Source organism: Rattus norvegicus, chromosome 17, assembly GCF_021556685.1.
Source record: "Rattus norvegicus strain SHRSP/BbbUtx chromosome 17, alternate assembly SHRSP_T2T, whole genome shotgun sequence".
Taxonomy (NCBI): Eukaryota; Metazoa; Chordata; class Mammalia; order Rodentia; family Muridae; genus Rattus; species Rattus norvegicus.
Genome location: NC_141550.1, coordinates 91,613,035 through 91,632,308, shown reverse-complemented (window position 1 = coordinate 91,632,308; position 19,274 = coordinate 91,613,035). Strand labels below are relative to the sequence as shown.

Sequence of the window (19,274 nt, the reverse complement as noted above, 5' to 3'; positions counted from 1 at the left end):
CTTTTGGCCATGGAGAATGCAGCCATGCAGACACAGGGTTAAAAAGAATTCCAAGTAACTTTTCATTTATCGACCATGCTTTTAAAACTTTGTCAGATAGGTTTTCTTTTATTTTGGTTATCGCCTCACCTTTGCTCTCCACATGAGCCATAATTTAAAGACATCGACGTGGCGTCCACACTGCAAGGCCTTGTCTCCCGTGTCATAGGACAGGTCATAGTGCTTATCTTGCTGAAAGAGGTAGGAAGCATGCATCTGGTTGCAGCTCTGCATCAGTCCCTACAGAAGCAAAGAGAAAATTCAGGACACTGTCTTTAGCACTGAACTGTGCGTAATTGTTAAGAAAGAAAAGTCATAGAGCCAAATGTTCTTGTATCTTTTGGAAGAAGAATACAGCAAGAATTAAATAGAAAACCGACTGGGACACACATATGTGTGTGTATATATATATATATATATATATACACACACACACACACACATACATATATGTAGATAAATAGAATTCACAGTGTGATGCTCATTTTCTGGGAGATCATCTTGGTCTAGTTTTGTTGTAGTTAAAATATTTCAGAAACCTAATACAGGGGGCAGGGATAGAAGTAGGAGGATTGCTGCAAGTTTTGAGGTCATCTTGGTCTACACAGTGAGTTCCAGGACAGCCAACGTTACATAGCAAGATTGCCCTTTTAAAGAAGGAAGGAAGACAGAGGAAAAGAAAGGGAGGAAGAGGCTTCAGAAACTTGTATGTTCTTTGGTTTTTAAGATTTATTTTATGTGTGTGGGCAGGCTGCCTGCATGTATGCCTGTCCACCTGCATGTATGTCTGTCCTCCATGTGTATTAGTGTCCAAAGAAGCCAGAAATGGATATTAGATTCCTGGGAACCGGAGTAATGAATGATTATTTGCTGCCATGTGGGTGCTGGGAATCAAACACGGCTCCTCTGAACGATTAGCCAGTGTGCTAAACCTTTGTCTAATCTCTCCAGCTCCAACTGGTTCTTCAAGTGCAGTTACTGTGGTTCTTCTAGTACTTTCTCTCCCTGTAGTGATGAAACGTTGAGCTATTCAATAGCTCGCTGCTCTTATTTTTACACAATAGAGTGTAGAACGTATCCAAAGCTGCTGCAATCCTGAGTTGAACCTAAATGAGCAACCTTTCCCATCTCCTGCTCCTCTCCCAAGGGTCAGGCTTAGGGATTACATTTTCACATTTAGTTGCTTACGGCAGTTGCAAAGAAGAGTTTCCTGTCAGTGATCACGAATTTGCCCAAGCACCATAACCCTCTTCTAGAAATAGGCAGCGAAGTGATTGTTCCAAAGAACAGCAAATGACTCATGCTTCTGACTACAATAGCATCGCCGGTCTCTTACTGGAAACCCCACTACGATTCAATTTATCACATCTGCTGGAAGCTTCTGATTCTTCTGTCAGCCTCTGTGTAATTGTGATTTCATAAACGCTTTGGCATTTGGTTTTCTTTCTCTTGTGACTCATGACAAGAGAAGAAAAGACCAAAATGTGATCGCTGAGCTGGAGAGGAATCAAGGACCTTTTAAAAAAGTTATTCAGGTCAATTCCTCTGTCTCCTGTGTGAGATACGTGTCGACCCGGGATCCCGCTAAGACGTGGGATCTCGTTAATAAAGCTACCTCTTGCTGTTACATCAAAAAAAAAAAAAGTTATTCAAACTGAAACGCAGAGCCATACAGACAGAGTGCTTGGTAGACAATAGAATCGACTCCACCTTCAGGTTGGGCTTCAGGTTTGAAAATAAGACAAAAATATAATGTGTTCGCATTAGAGCAAGAGGAAGGCACTGCATTTGAAAAAGAAAATCCCCTTAAAGACCCATAAGATGTAGTGTAGCAGGGACTTCTATTTTGTTTCACGCTCACAAAAACTTTGTATGAGTTTTTCCTTGTCAATACCTTGACAATCAATAGCTCAAAAATAGTTGTGATCAGTACTAAAGGAAAGAATGGAGGAAATTATGGGATGGTGAGTGGGTCAGACCAGCTCCAACTAAAATGGACAGATGAGCTTGCAGCCCTCAATGTTCGTGACTGACACTGGAAGGACCAGGCTTACAATGGGAGTAAACAGTGATCTAGGTTGGTACACACAGGCTTTCATGAAGTAATGTCCTGGTTCTGAGCAAAGAAACCATCAAAGACCACTGTTTTCCAAATGAGTCTAAATACATGGGTGCTGCTCAAAATGGAAGTCTCAGGTTCAAATAGACTTCAGAACGTATATATTTAAGCATGTGTTGTTTAGATATTATAACGTATGACAGAATATTACAGGCTTCAACAATCCCTTGGAATGCTAGGGTTTGTTTTAAATTCTCATCAATATATCTCAACCTTTTTAAAACTGAAGATTTTTTCTCACTACAGAATATTTACTGCAATTTTATGCAATGCCATCATTCATTATATTCCAAAGGTGGGGTGTGTATGTGGTCAGAACATCATATGCTATTGGATTTGAGGGAGAGCTTAGAGTTAACCTGCTTCTTTCTTGTCTTTATTTTTAATTATATATATATCAGTGTGTGAGCTGGTTAGTTTTTTTTTAATCAACTTAACACATGCTAGAGTCCGAGAAAACACCTCAATTAAGAAACATGCCTCTATCAGATTGTCCTGTGAAAGTCTTTGGGGCATTGTCTTTATTAATGATCCATAGGGGAAGGCCCAGCACAATGAGGGAGGTGCCACCCTGGGCAGGTGGTCCTAGGTTGTGTAAAAAGGTAAATGGAGAGTACCTCCCACAGTGGGCTGGGCTTGCCCACTTCAATCATCAATTGTAGATGCTTACATCTTACAAGTGACAAGTTTCACTTGATGAGGTCTCATGTATGATTTGGCATCAAGAGATGTGCAGACACTGCAGAGAGTTCTAACCAGTGGCAAGTAGAGACACCCACTTTCTTGTGTTGAATTTATACTTCTTTGGTCTCACTGGTGTTTTTTTTGAATGGCATTTTGGTTTGCTTTTATTGACCCTGCATAGTGCATATTGAAGTCCCACCCTTTTCACAGGTCTTTGCAGTAAGTGAAATGAGCCTGTTCTCCTCAAGCTCAAGCCTGGCCTGGTCTGTGTCAGCCTTCCTTTGATATAGCCTTTCCTTGCTATATCCATTCTTCCCCTTGGAACAGAAATACTCTGTGCCATTGTAGAACTTTTGTTTTTTTCAGAGTCTCACAGTTGAGAGACAGCTTTGAGTCACTGAAGAGACTTTGAGACAATGTTGAGACCGTTGGGTTACAGTGAGTTTTGAACTGTCTGCCCTTTGTGTTGGAAGATAGCCCTGAGTGTATGGAGGCCAGGGAGAGAACGCTATGGCTTGAATGTGAAACATTCCTCCACAGGCACATGATTGAGACCTTGGGTCTCTGGATGGTAGTGCTGTCTTCGGAGACTGCAAACTTCAGGAAGAAATCGCTCACTTGAGTTGGGTCTGGAGTGTTATAGCCTAGTCCCACTTCTGCCTGTGAATTTGTGTTTTGCAGAGACTGGAAGCAGTAAGATATCCCAGCCACATGCCATATGTCCCCTGCCGATGTACCTTCCTCATCAGGATGGACTATCATCCCACACTGTGAGCCGAAGTAAACCCTCCCTCCTTTAAATGGCTCCCTATCAAGTATTTGGTCACAGCAATGAGAAAAACAATTAATAGTAATTCTTTCAGATGAGACTAGCTGTCCTAGTCTATAAAACATCCTGTATCTGATTCAGTCTGCCTTCTCCCTTCCTCTCATCTGAAGCAGAGAGATGCCCCGATGTCCCAAAGTGTCAAGGCATATTTTGGAAGGGAATGGGTTAGGTGCCAAACGCAAGGCTTTATCCTAGGTAGCATCAAGTTGTCAGGTCTTTCTTTCCAATGCAGGAATCTAGTCAGATCCAGACTGGCCTGTTTTCATCTGGCTTGCAGTTCTCTTTCTGTCTTGCTGTGACAGAGTGCAAACCACTACCAAGTGTCTGGCTGAGACCTAAGTAACAAAGATTTATTCTTTCCTTAAGTAGAGGGGCTGAGGTTTACATGGACTCTGATAGACAACGACAAAGTAACTGAGTGTCTTTTTGAAAACCAGTCTCAAGGGATAATTTTACAATGTGTTTCTCCCAATTTTGTAGGGGATTTTTGTCTTTAATTTGTGTCCAGATTTTAATTTATTTGATGAAGACACAGAAGGCATGCTGTTTAAATTAGTAGCTGTAAAGAAGAATGAAAGATGAGAGAAATAGCTATGCCCTTTGACCCAGAAATCCTTATTAAAGGGATGATTAATCGGAAAAGTGATAGAGATACATGCCTATGGATTTTATCAAGTGACCAGGTATTATGTGATAGAATATTCAAGGACCATTAAATAACATTTTGAAATAATCGTGTTCGTCTTAGGATGTTAAGTATAGAATGCTTGTATGTACCATACATAGTAACAATTTTATTTTGAATATACAAAAATGAATGTATATATAACATACACATTCCCATAAAATTGTGGGAGAATATATTTAAAGACAGTAATGATATTTATCTCTAAATAACAGGATTTTGCCTGAGTCTAAATGTATCTTTATTTCCTGAAAGAAGTGAAATACTATTAAAGCAAGTAAAGTTAAATATTTAAAAGTCATGATACTAAAATGTAGTGTCATGATTTTAACATGATAAAATCTAATTAGGGTAAACGGAAGCTCCTCGGTTTAGTCTTTTCTTTCACTTGCTTGGTTTCGTTGTTTGCTTCTAGGCAGGGCTGGCTCTGTAGCCTAGGCTGGACTTGAACCATAGCAATGCTACTTCAGGCTCCTTAGTGCTGGGATGACAAGTGTGAACCCTGTATTTGGCTCCTTGCTTGGCTTTTGTTAACAATATAACAATGACTGTAAGGGGAGGACCATGAGGACATCCAGGGATCATGAAGGGTGAGGTAGAGATGTTGACCAACAGTGAGAATCTATTGCAAACATCTAAGTACTCTGAATAAAAGTGGTCATCACTTATTCTCATTGTGGTAAATACATATGCAGATAGATTAAATTTACATATGCAGATAGATTAAATTTACATTCTGAATATGACATTCAAATTTAAATATGAGATGTAAAGTATACACATGCATATATATCCATGCATATATATGTAAATCCTAACACTAACTTTAATCCTTCGTTATGTGTTCATTGTCTATAGTAAAAACTTCTCTTATTTTTGAAAACAAACTGCCGATTTAATTTTCTGAAAGGGGAACATAGAAGGTATTGGAGGTCTGAGCTGAGGGAAGGAGTTTGAAGAGAACATGCAGATGAAGTCAAGGTCTCAGTTCTGAAGGCTGAGAGTTCAGTCTTTTTCTCCCCTCTAGGCATTTGATCCTTCCCCCCTGCAAAGAGAGATCAGCAGAGCTCCCCGTAGGAAGCTTGAGCACCTGGACCTCAGCAGAGAACACCAACTGCATGAGGAGTTAGATCTGCCCCACAACTGGCCCCAGATCAGTAAACGCTTACCTCCTCTCTGACCAGGAGAGCCGAACATTGCAAGGGGACACCCATCATCTTGTGGGGATTCCATGTCACAGAGTTGGCCCTAAAAGACAATCACATGAGAGGGTGGCTTCCCACATCGGGCTCAGATTACTGAGGTTCTGCCCCTTAGAGCTTCCAGTTTGCTATCCTTTTCCCACGCTCCAGATGACATCCCATTTCCAGACAGAGCCTCCCATTGTTCACAGAAAGGGATGGCGAACAATTCACTCCCTTCTCAGCACCTCCAGTGAAAGCATATGTCTGCCTGTATGGCGGTCTTAGGGCTCTTAGTTAGACGGGTAACAATAATTCAGAGTCCTGCCTTTAGCCACGATTAACCAGAGCACTGAAAGAGTCACCCTTGAGCTTCTGTTGTCCCTGTTTCTTACTTTGTCACAGTGGCCTGCGTGAGGAAACATCACTCCATTGATTGTCCTTTCTTTGACGGCATTTGTCCTCCTCGTGTGTCCTATATCCACCTTACAGCAGAATTTCCAATAAAGCTTGTCCTCATTCTTATGCAGCACTATTCAGTGACTACACTACATTATTACCATGGGTCATATTTCTTTAATAGTAATTACAATTAGCTTAATCTGGATAGTCTTAACTGATCCCCACCCCCATCCTTGGCATTGGAATTATTTTACAGTTTTGTTTATAGTCTCGGTCTCTCTTATTCCTAAATTGTCAGCACCCCCTTCCCCTAAAGCTCAAATTCCAAGCCACTACATATCTAATGATGCCCCAGGGTGGCCTGTGTTCACTCAGCCTATGTTCCTTCCCTTCCTTTACCATCTCGATCACACAGATTGCTTTTTGGTCTCTGAATGGTCTACTCTGCTCTTGAGCCTGTCCTGCTACTTCCTCTTCTTGGCTTCACTTGGTTAAATTTTATTTGTCCCTAGATCCTGATTCTGAAAGTGTCATTGCAGCCCTACTCATTCATGTTCCTTTAACATCTCCCCCTCACTCCCACTGTGCTACTCCAACCTCTCCCTTCAGTGCCCAGAGAAAGCAACTATTTCCACAAGAATTCCATATTCATCAAGCAAGCTCAATGCTTACCATGATGCTTTGTATAAAGAATCCATGGGAGGAAGGAAGGCAGTGGAACAGCCCATAGCAACTGTCTACCGTGCCCTAGCTTGCTGCTCCCTTATCTCTCCAATGAAGGTGTGAGAGCTTTGGGAAGAAATGATGTACCTGAGATCTTATTTAAGTCAATGAACAATCCAGCTCAGGGGGGTCCATGGCATGTGGACAGCATCACTGGTGACTTATATTTGTGGAAAATATTCTGCCAGCTCCATGGACAGGATTTCTGACTTTCTACCATTTTTCTGTCCTACCTCTGCATGGAAGGCCACAAACATATCCTACCCTCTAATCAAACAGAGCTCAACTTTTTTCAAGGACATTTACCAAACATCTTTGCTCTCCAGAGGGAATGCCCTTCTTTATTTCTGCCCCTCACTGGATGATGCTAAGCTCCAGAGCTGATGGCTGGCACGTGTTGCCTGGAATGAGGGGATCTTCCTTATCAGCATGTTTGCCTTGGCTCTCAAGCGGGATCAAAGGCAATTGATGCTGCTGCTTCTGTTTTACTGCAACTCTCAGAGAGTCATTAAGTCCCCTGGAGGAAGGGACTAGAGAGTTGGTTTACAATGTCCGACTTGCTCTGGAGTACGTAGGCTCTAGGACCTCTTGGCTACACTGGCGGCAGGAAAGGCAGTGCTAGCAAGAGAGTCATCTGAAGGACTTGGTTTGTCCCCAAACAGGATGCTGGATAGTGCTTTGCCGTTATACTGTGAATGTCACTGAGGAATGCCCTGAAACCACAGAGAAGCGATGGATCGTGGATCCCTTTCCTCTGGAGTGTGCATAAGCATTAGCTTGTGATACTTAGAGAAAATTTATTTCTCCAACGTAGGCACATTTCTTTCCTAAAATTAAGCCCACATATAGTTGTGCTCCAGCAATTTCCAACAGTTCTGTGATCTCGTTCACCAAAGAGAGTGCACCGCGTGCTAAGAAACTCTAGGATGGTTACCATCTGCTTCATGTGCTTAGAGCACGACATGGCAGTGTCCTTATTTCTGAGTATCCATCCTTGGCTATTGCATTTGGTAAATTTAGTTAAACCTGGGTTTGAGAATTGTGGCAACAAGAACACAAAGGACTTCATGTTCCAAGATGAATACTCTGAGCTTTTCTCTCAAATAATAGTCTTCCATACAAAAGCGTGTGGGTGTTTGTTTTTCTGAGTCTCCAGGTAGGCAATTTAGCGAGCTTTCAAGTGGTGGTGGTGGTGGGGTGCTCCATGGTTCTTTGCACTTGCAGCGTGAGGAAGCATTAAAGATAGCATAAACGCTTCTACTTTCTGTCAGTCAGAAACAACAGAGAATAGGAGGTATTGTGCACTGGCCACTTCTGAAAGCACGTGAGTTCAATTCTGGATAGGCAAGTATGGTCCTTAGTCAAAGTAAGGTGGCAGCACACCTGCCCTCCTCTCCCCTCACCCCCGAGCCTTGGAGTCAGAAAAAGAATAGTGCTAGTGATTTAACCCTGCTGTGTTTCAAAAGCCAGGGCTCCTGGCAGCAGACTCAGGAACAGTTTTCTCACGGCATGGGCTTGCTCTGTCCTGACTTTTCCCCAGGCTTATTTCTGCTAATTCAACAGGACACTCTTGGCTTGATCCTCAGCCTCCTCCTCTCCCGCGTCAATGCTCATAGGTTCTGTGCAGGCCTGTGAGCAGGCTATGTATCACACAGATCCTCTCTGTCTGGCCTCTCTGTGTGCTAACAGATGCTCTCAAGCTCCCAAAGCCTCTTGTCCAGTCCTGAAATGGAACTTGTGCCAAGATGTCCAGGGGCAGAGCCAGGGTGAAGCTTTTCCTGGGCAGTATCTGACTGCTTGGCAGGGCACGGTAGGCAGTTGGCAGCCTCCGATGAATTTAAGGCTTTCTCTGTTGTCTAGAGTGTCAGAGCTCACAACTGTAGCTGACCTGGTTGCTGGGTTGTGATGGGAAAACTGGTTGCCCTTTACATGTGTGGCAGAGGCACAGCCGGAGGTCATATTTTGTAGGCTGCATTTCCCCCCTTGGACCTCAATATGTTTTACGCTAATCAAGTATTACTCTGTGTTCTGCAGCCTTTCTCAATGGTCTAGTGCACCAGCACCAAATAAAAACTACTTACTGCATCAATCGGAGCTATGTCAGAAAAGGGTCATGGTGGAATGAAGCCAGGAGAATGAAGTCATCAGCACGACTTCTACTCGGCTGGCTAGGTCTAATCCCAAAGGTAACTTCCAGCATTACAAATGACAAGGTGCTTACCTATTTTGATAAACTATGTATTACTTTCCTTAAAGTACTATTCTTACAGTAACATGAGAGTGATATATTATCTTTCTACAAAAATGTGGACATCCTGCAGGTTTGATTCAAAGCTGGAAGTCATGAACTCTAGAGACAAACTCTATTTTTGAAAGACATTCTCCTCAGGTCACTTTTTTTTTTTTTTTTGCACTTAGGCATAGGCAAGGCTCCTAAGTACAGGCAGAGTGGGCTTGCTGGCATTCTAAGACTTCCTTAGAAGTCGAGTGCCATTTTCTTCTGTGTAACCTTTAACACTCTACATTACAGACTAGAAATTTTCACATACCTCTCCACACCGTTCAGCTTCCACTTGTGTTTCCGAGACATCAGTAACCCTCCACCCCAAGCAGCCTGAAAAGGCAAAACAGACGAGAAAGGATGTAGCACCTTTCAATGGCCTAGATTTCTACTTTGATGTCTTGCATATAACGCCATTCTATAAAAATGACCTGCATAGTTCCATGTTGAATAAGGGAGTGGGAACAGACCACCTCCTCCTCATGTGAGGGCCTTAAATTTCAAGGTTGAGGTCTCCGGCTCTATCTTACATTTGTATATTATTTGTTTATAATTATGGAACCAAATTGGAGACACATTTCTCTAGTCTGCATGAGCTGGAGAAAGATAGACTTTCCATCCCTTGTTGTGGTTTGAAAGTTGTTCCTTTGGATGCCCCATGCTCTAGAACAAGAAAGCCTATGGTTGCTACAGTTGGAGTAGAAAAAGTGGGGTGGGGAATCATTAAACAGGTCCCATGTTGAATGCCAGAATTCCCCATGCTAATGCTATCTGCAGTTTTAGATTACAATAGCATAAAGAGTTTGCACCTGGATGTGTAACAGCTTATCCCTTCCTTAAAGGGAGAAGATATTGCAACAACTCAACAACAACAACAACAACAGATCAGCTGAGTTAAACCTTGTGGTTAGTTGGTGATGGTTTGTAATTGGCTGTTTATCACAAACGTTTTATCTCATCGTGGATTGTTAGCAAGCACTTTGCTGATGGCAACTGGTCTTCAAGCCACACCAAGTAACATGCTCAATTAAAATTCCTCCAGTCTTGTAAAAATAGACATATTTTATTGAAAATGGTGGTGTACTTCCTTCATCTTTTGGTGCCTTATGTTAAAATATCTCAAATATAGTTTAGCTTCTTAGTTCACCAAGCTAACCTATTGGAGACTTTGTCATCCACATTTCCTAATTTTAAGTCGTCAAGCCCACTTTTCACACTGAATACACGATTTTCTAACTTGAAGTTGAATTTTATAATCCTATGGGTTTTTGTTACAAATGTAAATTCTGACGCTATCTACAAGGGAGACTACATATGTATAACCAGGAGTGTGGGTGACTTTTATCCAGGTATATTATAGATCAGCAAATTGAGAACCAAGCATTCAGCTCAAGTACTGGCCATGTCGAGAATATTTTCATGTTGGGAACCTTAATACAAAATCAATCTTGAGCTATTTCCAGCCAATATTACACACTGTGTAAGTTCTGTGCCTCTGAAATCTTTAAAAGGTGAGATGCCACCATTCTAAACATGAGAAAGAGAGAGAGAGAGAGAGAGAGAGAGAGAGAGAGAGAGAGAGAGAGAGAGAGGAGAGAGAACAAACTGTATATCATGAGATTGATCTAAATAACATACAAAGGTGTTCAGGGGTAGTCGCTGAGGGTACTCACATCCACATGCATCCAGATCTTATATTTTTTGCAGATGTCAGCTACAGCCAAGAGAGGATCAAAAGCCCCGTACACAGTGGTTCCAGCTGTGGCACTCACCAGGAAAGGAACAAATCCCTACAAAACCAAGAAAGCCCCAATTGTATAAGAACAGGGCTTTACTCATTCAATTTTTAGCCCAGTCTCACTTGGAACTCAGTATGCAGAGTGGTCTCAGTATGTGACAATCCTCCCAGCTCAGGCTCCCGAGTGCTGGAACTACAGGCACACCAGGAGTCAAGGCTTCTTTTAGTGAGCTCATTGAAAACATGGATGCTCTCCCCTGCCGTGTGCATTGTCTTTATTATCAGAAGAGTTGTCTGCACTCCAGATTGGCCAAATCAATGACTCATCCAAGATTTTGAAGTGTCCACTCACTGCCCCTGACAGCTGTCCCATGACAGCAGCAGTTAGCAGTGCTGGAGGTTTCCAGTGATGCCCACTAGTCATTTGTACACTCTAGGTAGACCTACTGATCCTTTTCATTTTCTTCTCACTTTCTAGTCTTTCTTCTTCACAGCCAGGCACCTGGGTTTAACTCCTCCCTTAGTGTGGGCAGGTGGGAAGGGTGGGGGAAAGAGGGATGCTGCCAGCCCATGCTCCTGTGTGATATAGCTCAGTGATTTATTCGGGGCTTTAGAGGGGAGGTCTTCACATGGGGCTAACCATTCTCCAAGCTACGGCAACATGAACATTGATTTAAATAACAGGAGATGGCTGAGGCTACAGGTGGGTAGAAGAAAGTCACAGACAGGATCAGAGTCGTCACACTAGGCTGTCCTCATTGTCCTGTTGGTTTATAGATCCTGATGCTCTCAGGATTTGTCCTTAGGTGGCAGCAAAGGTTTAATCTTATTGTTCATGCTAATAGATACCTTTCTAATACATGAAAGCTGCAGGAGAAAAAAAGCCATATGAAAATAAATAATTGCTACTGAGCACACATAATTGCATTACTGCTAAAAGATTTCTAAAAGTAATCTCTGGCTTGTGAGAGATCAATCCAAGGGCATGTTATTTGATGGATATTGTTATTTTATCTTATATTTCTTAGACAGGGTCTCATATAGCTTCCAAAATGGCCTCAAACTTCACATATAGCTGAGGATGATTTTGAACTTCTGACCCTTCTGCTTCAACCACACTTAGCTTATGGATGCTTGGGCTCAAACTCTGGGCCTTTTGCAAGTCAGAGAAGCACTCTACTGACTGAGTTACACGCCGGAATGGTCTTGTTATTTTTAAAGGAGTTGTACATTTGTGCTTTCAGAATCAGCTGTATGCTTTAATAGGGTCCTCTCAAATCTTCATGTGACAGTCACTCACATGTTGCATGTTCTTAGTTATGAGAAGGGTTGTTCATATGTGTGTCTGCTTAGTGCCAAGCTCAGCACATAAGGAGGCTTCAGAATCCCATCCCTGTATAGATATCTACTCCACCACTTAAACTTTTGTAAAATGCATATATACATATACACATACCTCACACATATGTGTGTATATGTGCGTATATATATATATATATCACCATGATGGGACTAACTATTCTCCAAGTTATGGTATAAATGTGTGTGTGTGTGTGTGTGTGTGTGTGTGTGTGTGTCTGTATGTATACTCAGAAACCAACATGATGATTACATGAAAAATTCCATATTCTTGGAGATTATGATTTGAATTCTTTTTTAAAAATAAAGCCTAAATGACCTTTTTATGTTATAAGTTGAAATACATATTGCTATAGGTCAAAGATCACTACAAACTTACTTTCTGTTTGACTTCAAGGATTCTTCTTTCAAGGTCAGATGGGATCATTTTCCCTCTGTAAGGAAAAAGGAATATATGTTGGTTTGTCTGGACTAGTTTGCTTTGCTGTCTTTAAAGCATATGGAACCTCAAGATGGTTGGCTCCAACTCATATCATTAACTAGTGCCCAATTAATGTAGCTCATTGGCTGTCTCCAGGAACAGAGACAATTGTATTTATCTCCCTATGTGACATGTGACTACTGCTTCCCATCTTTAGTAAGATGGCCACACGGCTCCTCTCCTTTGCCCATAGACTGTTAAAACTCAACCTTTTGATTAATTTGAAACAGTCTTTTACAGAGCTCCCAGGGACTAAACCACCAACCAATGAGTACACATGGAAGGACCCATGACTCTAGCCACATATGTAGCAGAAGATGGCATTGTCCAGCATCAATAGGAGGAAAAGTCCTTAGTCCTGTAAAGGCTCATTCCCCCAGTGTAGGGTAATGCCAGGGTGTTGAGGTTGGAGTGGGTGGGTGAGAGTGGGAGCTTCCACACAGAAGCAGGGGGAGGGAGGAAAGGGTATAGGAGAGGAGGGGAGGGGATAACATTTGAAATGTAAATACATAAAATATCCAAGAAAAATAAAATTAAAAAAAATAGAAACAGTGCTTGTTGGGAACAATGCAATTTGGTAATGAAAAAGAAATTCAGAACAAAATTTCACTTCAAATCTTGTAATGGGTGGATATGTAGTTTTTTTTTTTTTTGCTCTTTTTTTAAAGATATATTTATTTATTTTATGTATATGAGTACACTGTAAATTCAGACACACCAGAAGAGGGCATCAGATCCCATTACAGATGGTTGTGAGCCACCATGTGGTTGCTGGGGATTGAACTCAGGACCTCTGGAAGAGCAGTCAGTGCTCTTAACCGCTGAGCCATCTCTCCAGCCCCCGGATATGTAATTTTTAAGAAGAAAAAAAAATCCATTGTGAGACATTTGGATGAAAATGTGGGGCCCCTAACCACCCATGCACCCACAAAGTCTGAAAGCATAAAGCAAGTCAAAACCCAGGAACTCAGATAGACAAACACATGAGGAAGAAGCACCATGTTGTTCCCAATAGATCTCTTTCCTAAAGGACAGAGGTACCGTCTTTCTTACTATGAAAATGAGTTAGATATAAAGGAAAGAGGAGAGGCATCATTGACTTCTGATACCGTTTCATTCCCAAACACAGAGTGACCACTGGCTACTTCATGATACCTTTGGGTGTCTTTCCAAAAATATGTGATTTCAATACAGATTCATTCACTAGCTTTTCTTTAGCCTTTAAAAAAAAATCTGAAAATTCTATCGAGAGTATGTCAGTAACGTTTTTCTACCAACTTCATTCCAGACTTAAAAAGAAGCAAGACAAAGTAGTTGGAACGTACAGCAGACATTAAACCTCAAAGCTTTGAGGACCACTGGCTTAGATGGCAATGTCAGAGCAAAGTAATTCATATGCAATTACTCGGTCAACAGTAATGGATAAGTTACTAGGGACTGGGCTGTCAGGGTGACATTTAGCAAACGGCATTACAGGTATATTGCTATGAGGAGCAAGTCCACAAGAACAGAGCATCACAATGTCCAGACTCTTGTGAGACAGGGATGAGGAAGGGAAACGGTGCTGGGAATGAGCTTCGACAAGCATCTCGCTCCATATATTTCCCATCCATCAGAGATACCCAGGGATATCCTTTAATTCCAGCTTTCCTAGACCATCTTTCTGAAAGGTTTTTCTATTCATGATCTTTTTTGCCTGAGAAATTTTTGTATGATTCTGGATACACAGATATAGAACAGGTGCCCAATTAAACACTTACTGGTAATAAATCAAATACATTTATGGTGTTTAGATGGGTGTATGCCTGTGCCTACATGCTCGTGTGCATACAAGTGCACATGTTTACGGGCATACATGCTTGTGTGTATGCATGTCTGTGGAGGCTGGTTCTCAGATTTTGGACATAGGCCATATTTTCTTTTGAGGTAGGATCTTTCACTGGCTTGAAACTCACCAAGTAGGCTGGGCTGATTGTCCAGCAAGCCCCAGGCAATTTGCCTGTCTTAATCTCACCAGCAGGCCTAGCTTTTTAAACATGAGTTCTGGGGGTTGAACTCATGACTTTGTGTTTGAAAGACAAGTACTGTAGACTGAACTATTTACCTAGCTCAGAAACTTACATTAGTTTTTGGCATGCATAAAATGTTACCATTTGTTAACAAGGAAAGCAAACACGCCTACCATTGTGATACATGCTCCTGTTTAACTTTACACAAAGAATTAATTAACGTTGGCTGAATACTTTATGCTCCAGGATGTAGATCATCTTCAGGATTTTCCAGGGTTGATAAATGTGTTTATGACAGCAATTAAAAAAATTAATCATCCTAACAATATAATCCAGTGACACGCTAATCTGATATTTATATGATGAAGCATGACCGAAAAAACTGTTTTCTGTCATTGAACGTTTGAGTTTCTATAGGAACAGAAAGTTGTGTAGGTGCAGTCAAAGCACAGCAATTCATAGCATACAATAGCCTTAAAACTTAGGCAGGTCGTTGCAGATGATGGTTGCTGGTATCGTGTAACAGGCAGGCATGCAGTGAACAGAGTGTGCTTGTTACAGTGTTCAGAACCAAGTCTGCAGCAAAGTCTGGGTGCTGCCAGAAACATCTTGGAATCACTACACTTTGACTTTGAATTAGTTTTTGCTCATTGCATAGTCATCAGTCTTTTGGTTTTTCATGGCCCTCCCCAGGTTAAGTGACCCTCGATAGGGTTGTGACCCACCCTTGATGAAGCTGTGTCATGGATCATAGAATGTTCCACCCTGCTTCTATCAAACTGTTCAAACTTCAGAGGAAAGTTTGGCAATGTATTTCTCTCTTAAAGAACGATTTGAGTTAAAATTGCCACAGTATTTTTGCATAGAAATGTGGAACTTCAAAGAAAACTCTCAGAAACTATCTATACACCTCTTAAATTTCTCTACTTTCCACAGGCTTCAAGAGTCTTGCGTGAATTGATACTCTCTCTATTTGCTCCTCAAATTACATCAGGGTATTTTGTTACATGTAAACCAGTCTTCTGTTACTGAGTGGTCAAGAGTTGGGGCACATTAGACCTGGGAATGACCTCCAGGCATAGCTCTAGTCTCATTTCATTTAACAAACGAGGAAGAGGCTGAGAGGGGAAATGACCACCTGATACCAGAGTCTGCCATGGATTATAACAAAAATAAACATAAAGTTATCAGGACAAACTTAAAAGGATCATTCGATTAGTAAGGCTATTTGGAACGGTTAGATTGTCGTTTTTAATTGTCTGAGAATTTGGTAATGTGTTTTGATCAAATCCACCCCACATCATCTCCCCTCTACATCTTATCCTGTCTTCACCATCACCTTTTCCCCTCTGAACTTTAGGTACTCATCCATTTTTTTTTCTAACTCACTGAATCCACTTCTTGATGCCTGTATGTGAATGGGTGTGGAGCCATCTACTGAGGTATAGATGTGTATAGTCTTCCAGTGGCCACATCCCTGGAGAAAACCAAGGAGAGGTTGTATTCTTTGGTGATAACATCCTGTTTTCAGGAATCAGAATTATCATTCAAACCTACATGGGAAACACCAGTGAACGTAGAATTCACTTCCTATTACATTTCCATAGTGGAATCTAAGGATATTAATGTCTGATCAGACAGACAGTATGGGGCTGCAGGCATAAGAGTTATTGTTGTTTTTTTGTTTTGTTTTTTTTTTACTAATGTTATTTTGTTTTGGGAACGTCCTATGTGGGCACTATGTCTATATAACGTCCACCGTCCCTCCCTCCTCCAGGTCCTCCTGTGTTATTTCTCATACTCCCTAATTCAAGATCTTTTCTTTACACACATGCACACATGTATACAACTTGATGAGATCATTTACTGTTGCTCATATGTACATGTATCCCTCATCCAAGACATTTCTTTTTGCAGGAGACAGAACTATTACTGAGATCTACAGCTGGGCAAAATGCATTGAAAAAGTGACTGTGTCCAAGTCCAGCAGACAAGCCTACAGTGCTGCCTCTACACCTAAGGCTCCATGGAAATGTCAGAAGAGGAGACAGAGCCACTGTGAGGGCCAGAGGCTCAGGATGATAGATAATGTCCTCTAGACATGACAGAGAGCACGCATCCTTGAAATCTCAACAATAAGGTGGCCTGAACAAAACTGCTGTAAAAACCTTCCCATTCTTTGATCCTATAATTAACTGCATTACTTTGGCACCCTAATACCTAATATGTAGCACAGCCCCCAAACCACTCAAATGCTACTTTAAAATGTGCCTCCCTTTGCTTCACTCTTAGGGATTTTTGAATCAGCAGGTCAGTATAGAGTAGAAGGATTAAGTTATTGAAAAAAATATTTATAAGCACTTATGACGAGCAGGTATGATTTTATGATTTGCCGTGCAAGGTGACAGAATATTTTACACTCCAGGGTGTCTCCCATGCTAACATGGAAGGAAACAATAGATAGACAAATATGTAGGAAGCTGCATTTCTAACATGATGATTATGATGCGGATAGACCCAGTTCACATATAGAGAAATAATGCTTTAGAAATGGACACTCAGCCCGCGTGTCACTGTGATAAAGTAGCAAGCCAGCTAAAGGCTTTTCATGTGATCCATAGTTCAGAGCCCTTGTGGCTATCAGGAAGCAAGCAGAAGGGGCTCCAGATGTAGCGCAGACACCCTCTGCCTGCCCATATGCTATGGGGCCAGAGAACATTGGGTGACCACCAGCAGGCTTTTCTGAGGATTCATAGCTGTCTGTCTAGTTTCTAGCCTTTCCAGATAAGCACCGTGTAGTACATAAGAGGCTCTGTATGGCAGCTTTGCATCCTCTGTGCCTGGCCTATATATGTGTGTGTGTGTGTGTGTGTGTGTGTGTGTGTGTGTGTGTGTGTGTGTAATAAGTGCCTTTCACATTCACATGTCCAAAAGCCAGTGAGCTCACTGTAACCACTGGTGCCAGCCATTAGTGTGGAGGAAAGGCACTGACAGCTGGGTGAGGGAGATTGAACCAGGCTGAGGGTTCGGTACGACAATTTGTTGTTGAAGTTTTTGATAAGTGTAGCTTTTAAAAAGTCACATTATAGTGTCAGATACTAAGTTCCTGGGCAAAACACCAGAAAGACACTAGTTAGTTAGGAAACTCTTTGTGGTAAGATACCAGATAGTCTTTGTGGACTGTGGGCTGTAGTTCATGCCTGCATATCTGTGCGCCCAAAGGTGAAAACTATCTTCCTACATGGAGGTCATAAAGGAGAGGATGTATCTACATGAACTCATTAATAGAGAGAGAGCATATCTCTATGCAGGCTTCCAGATGGTCATACAGAAGGTGCTGAATACTGATTGACCTTCTTACAGTCCTTCAGAACCTGAAACGTTCCTACCAGATTTTTCATTAATTATTAGGAAATGGGCCTGGTTTTGTCCAAAGCATTCATGTGCGAAGAGAGGACTCATGGAAATTGTTAACCAATGTTGCAGTGCCTCTGGCAGAGATAATGAATAGCAGGCTTAGAGGTGTTCACTGTGCTATGCTTTCTCCCATGTTCCCACCAACAATGCAGGAGAACTATCACTGCTTACTTTGTAGATAAGGGATAGCTGACGGTGGTAGAATTGGATCCTATCCCAGATTCAAGTCTAATTTAGCTACATTAGAAGCAATAAGTTTTTCCTTTTATTCATTTATAAAACAGTAGTGCTTGTCTTAAGTTTTCTATGAGGACTAAACGGGGTAGGAAACCATAAACACTACAAAATACAAAATACAAAACTCTGCCTAACATGCAACACCATGTACTAAATCATGCTTGGATATTCTAAATAACACATGAGGTTAAACAGAAACAAAAAACAAACAAAAAACCCCAACAACAACAAAAACCAAACCAATGGCTTTTGTAGAACAACAAAAACTAATAATGTAGCTGGGTGGTTGTAGTGGTAGTTGCAAAGTCTTCTTATCCCAATATTTAGGAGGCAGAAACAAGAGGATTTCTGAGAGTTTGAAGCCAGCCTTCATAGTGAGGTCCGAGACAGCCTGAGCTACATAGTGAGATGCTTCTCAGCCACCTGCTCTCATTAATGTTGTGAGGCCCATTTGATGAGATGGAACCCATACCTGACACTGCTAGGTGGCCAAGAACCTAACAATAGCTAGGCTGTGACCATGGGAGAAAACCTAGTACTATTATTCTGCCAAAGGAACATAGTAATATTATTCCTAATGATATACTGAGCTACCCATAGAGCAGAGCTCTGCTCAGACCTTATCAGAGAGACTTCTTACAGTAGATGGGAATTAGCACAGACACCCACAAATGGACAATGTGCAGAGAGTGAAAAGTTTGAAGCACTCAGTCCTAAATGGGATGTCTTCATCAAACTCCTCCCCTCCGGGGTCAGGGATCTGTTTGGTAGGGGAAGGGGACAAGGTGAGAGTGTACTCTAAAGAGATAGCATCTTACGGGCACAATTGGGCTGATGTTCACACTGACTCATAGATACTGCAACAGCATGCACAAAACCCACATGGACTTAGACTGGAAAACACGTCCCAACCCTGAGAAGGAAACATGGACATGGGGCCCGACTCTAACCAAGAAGCTTTCAGTAATTGAAGTCTGCAGGAAAAGGGGAAATCGGTTTCTCTGATTATCACTGGATATATACCAACCACTCTCCAGAGAAGGCCTGTGCCCAGGAGTAGTTCACCAACACAAAATGAACTCTGTTGTGG

At 41.7% G+C, this 19,274-nt stretch overlaps 1 protein-coding gene across 1 annotated transcript in view; it reads right to left on the bottom strand.

Annotated features, from left to right (window-relative positions):
- Positions 1 to 19,274, bottom strand: part of Gad2 (glutamate decarboxylase 2) — a 62,493-nt gene that overhangs the window by 8,738 nt on the left and 34,481 nt on the right. The window contains 5 exon segments of the mRNA NM_012563.2: positions 130 to 279; positions 5,526 to 5,604; positions 9,212 to 9,276; positions 10,617 to 10,733; positions 12,420 to 12,474. Of these exon segments, the coding sequence (NP_036695.1) occupies positions 130 to 279; positions 5,526 to 5,604; positions 9,212 to 9,276; positions 10,617 to 10,733; positions 12,420 to 12,474 (466 nt within the window).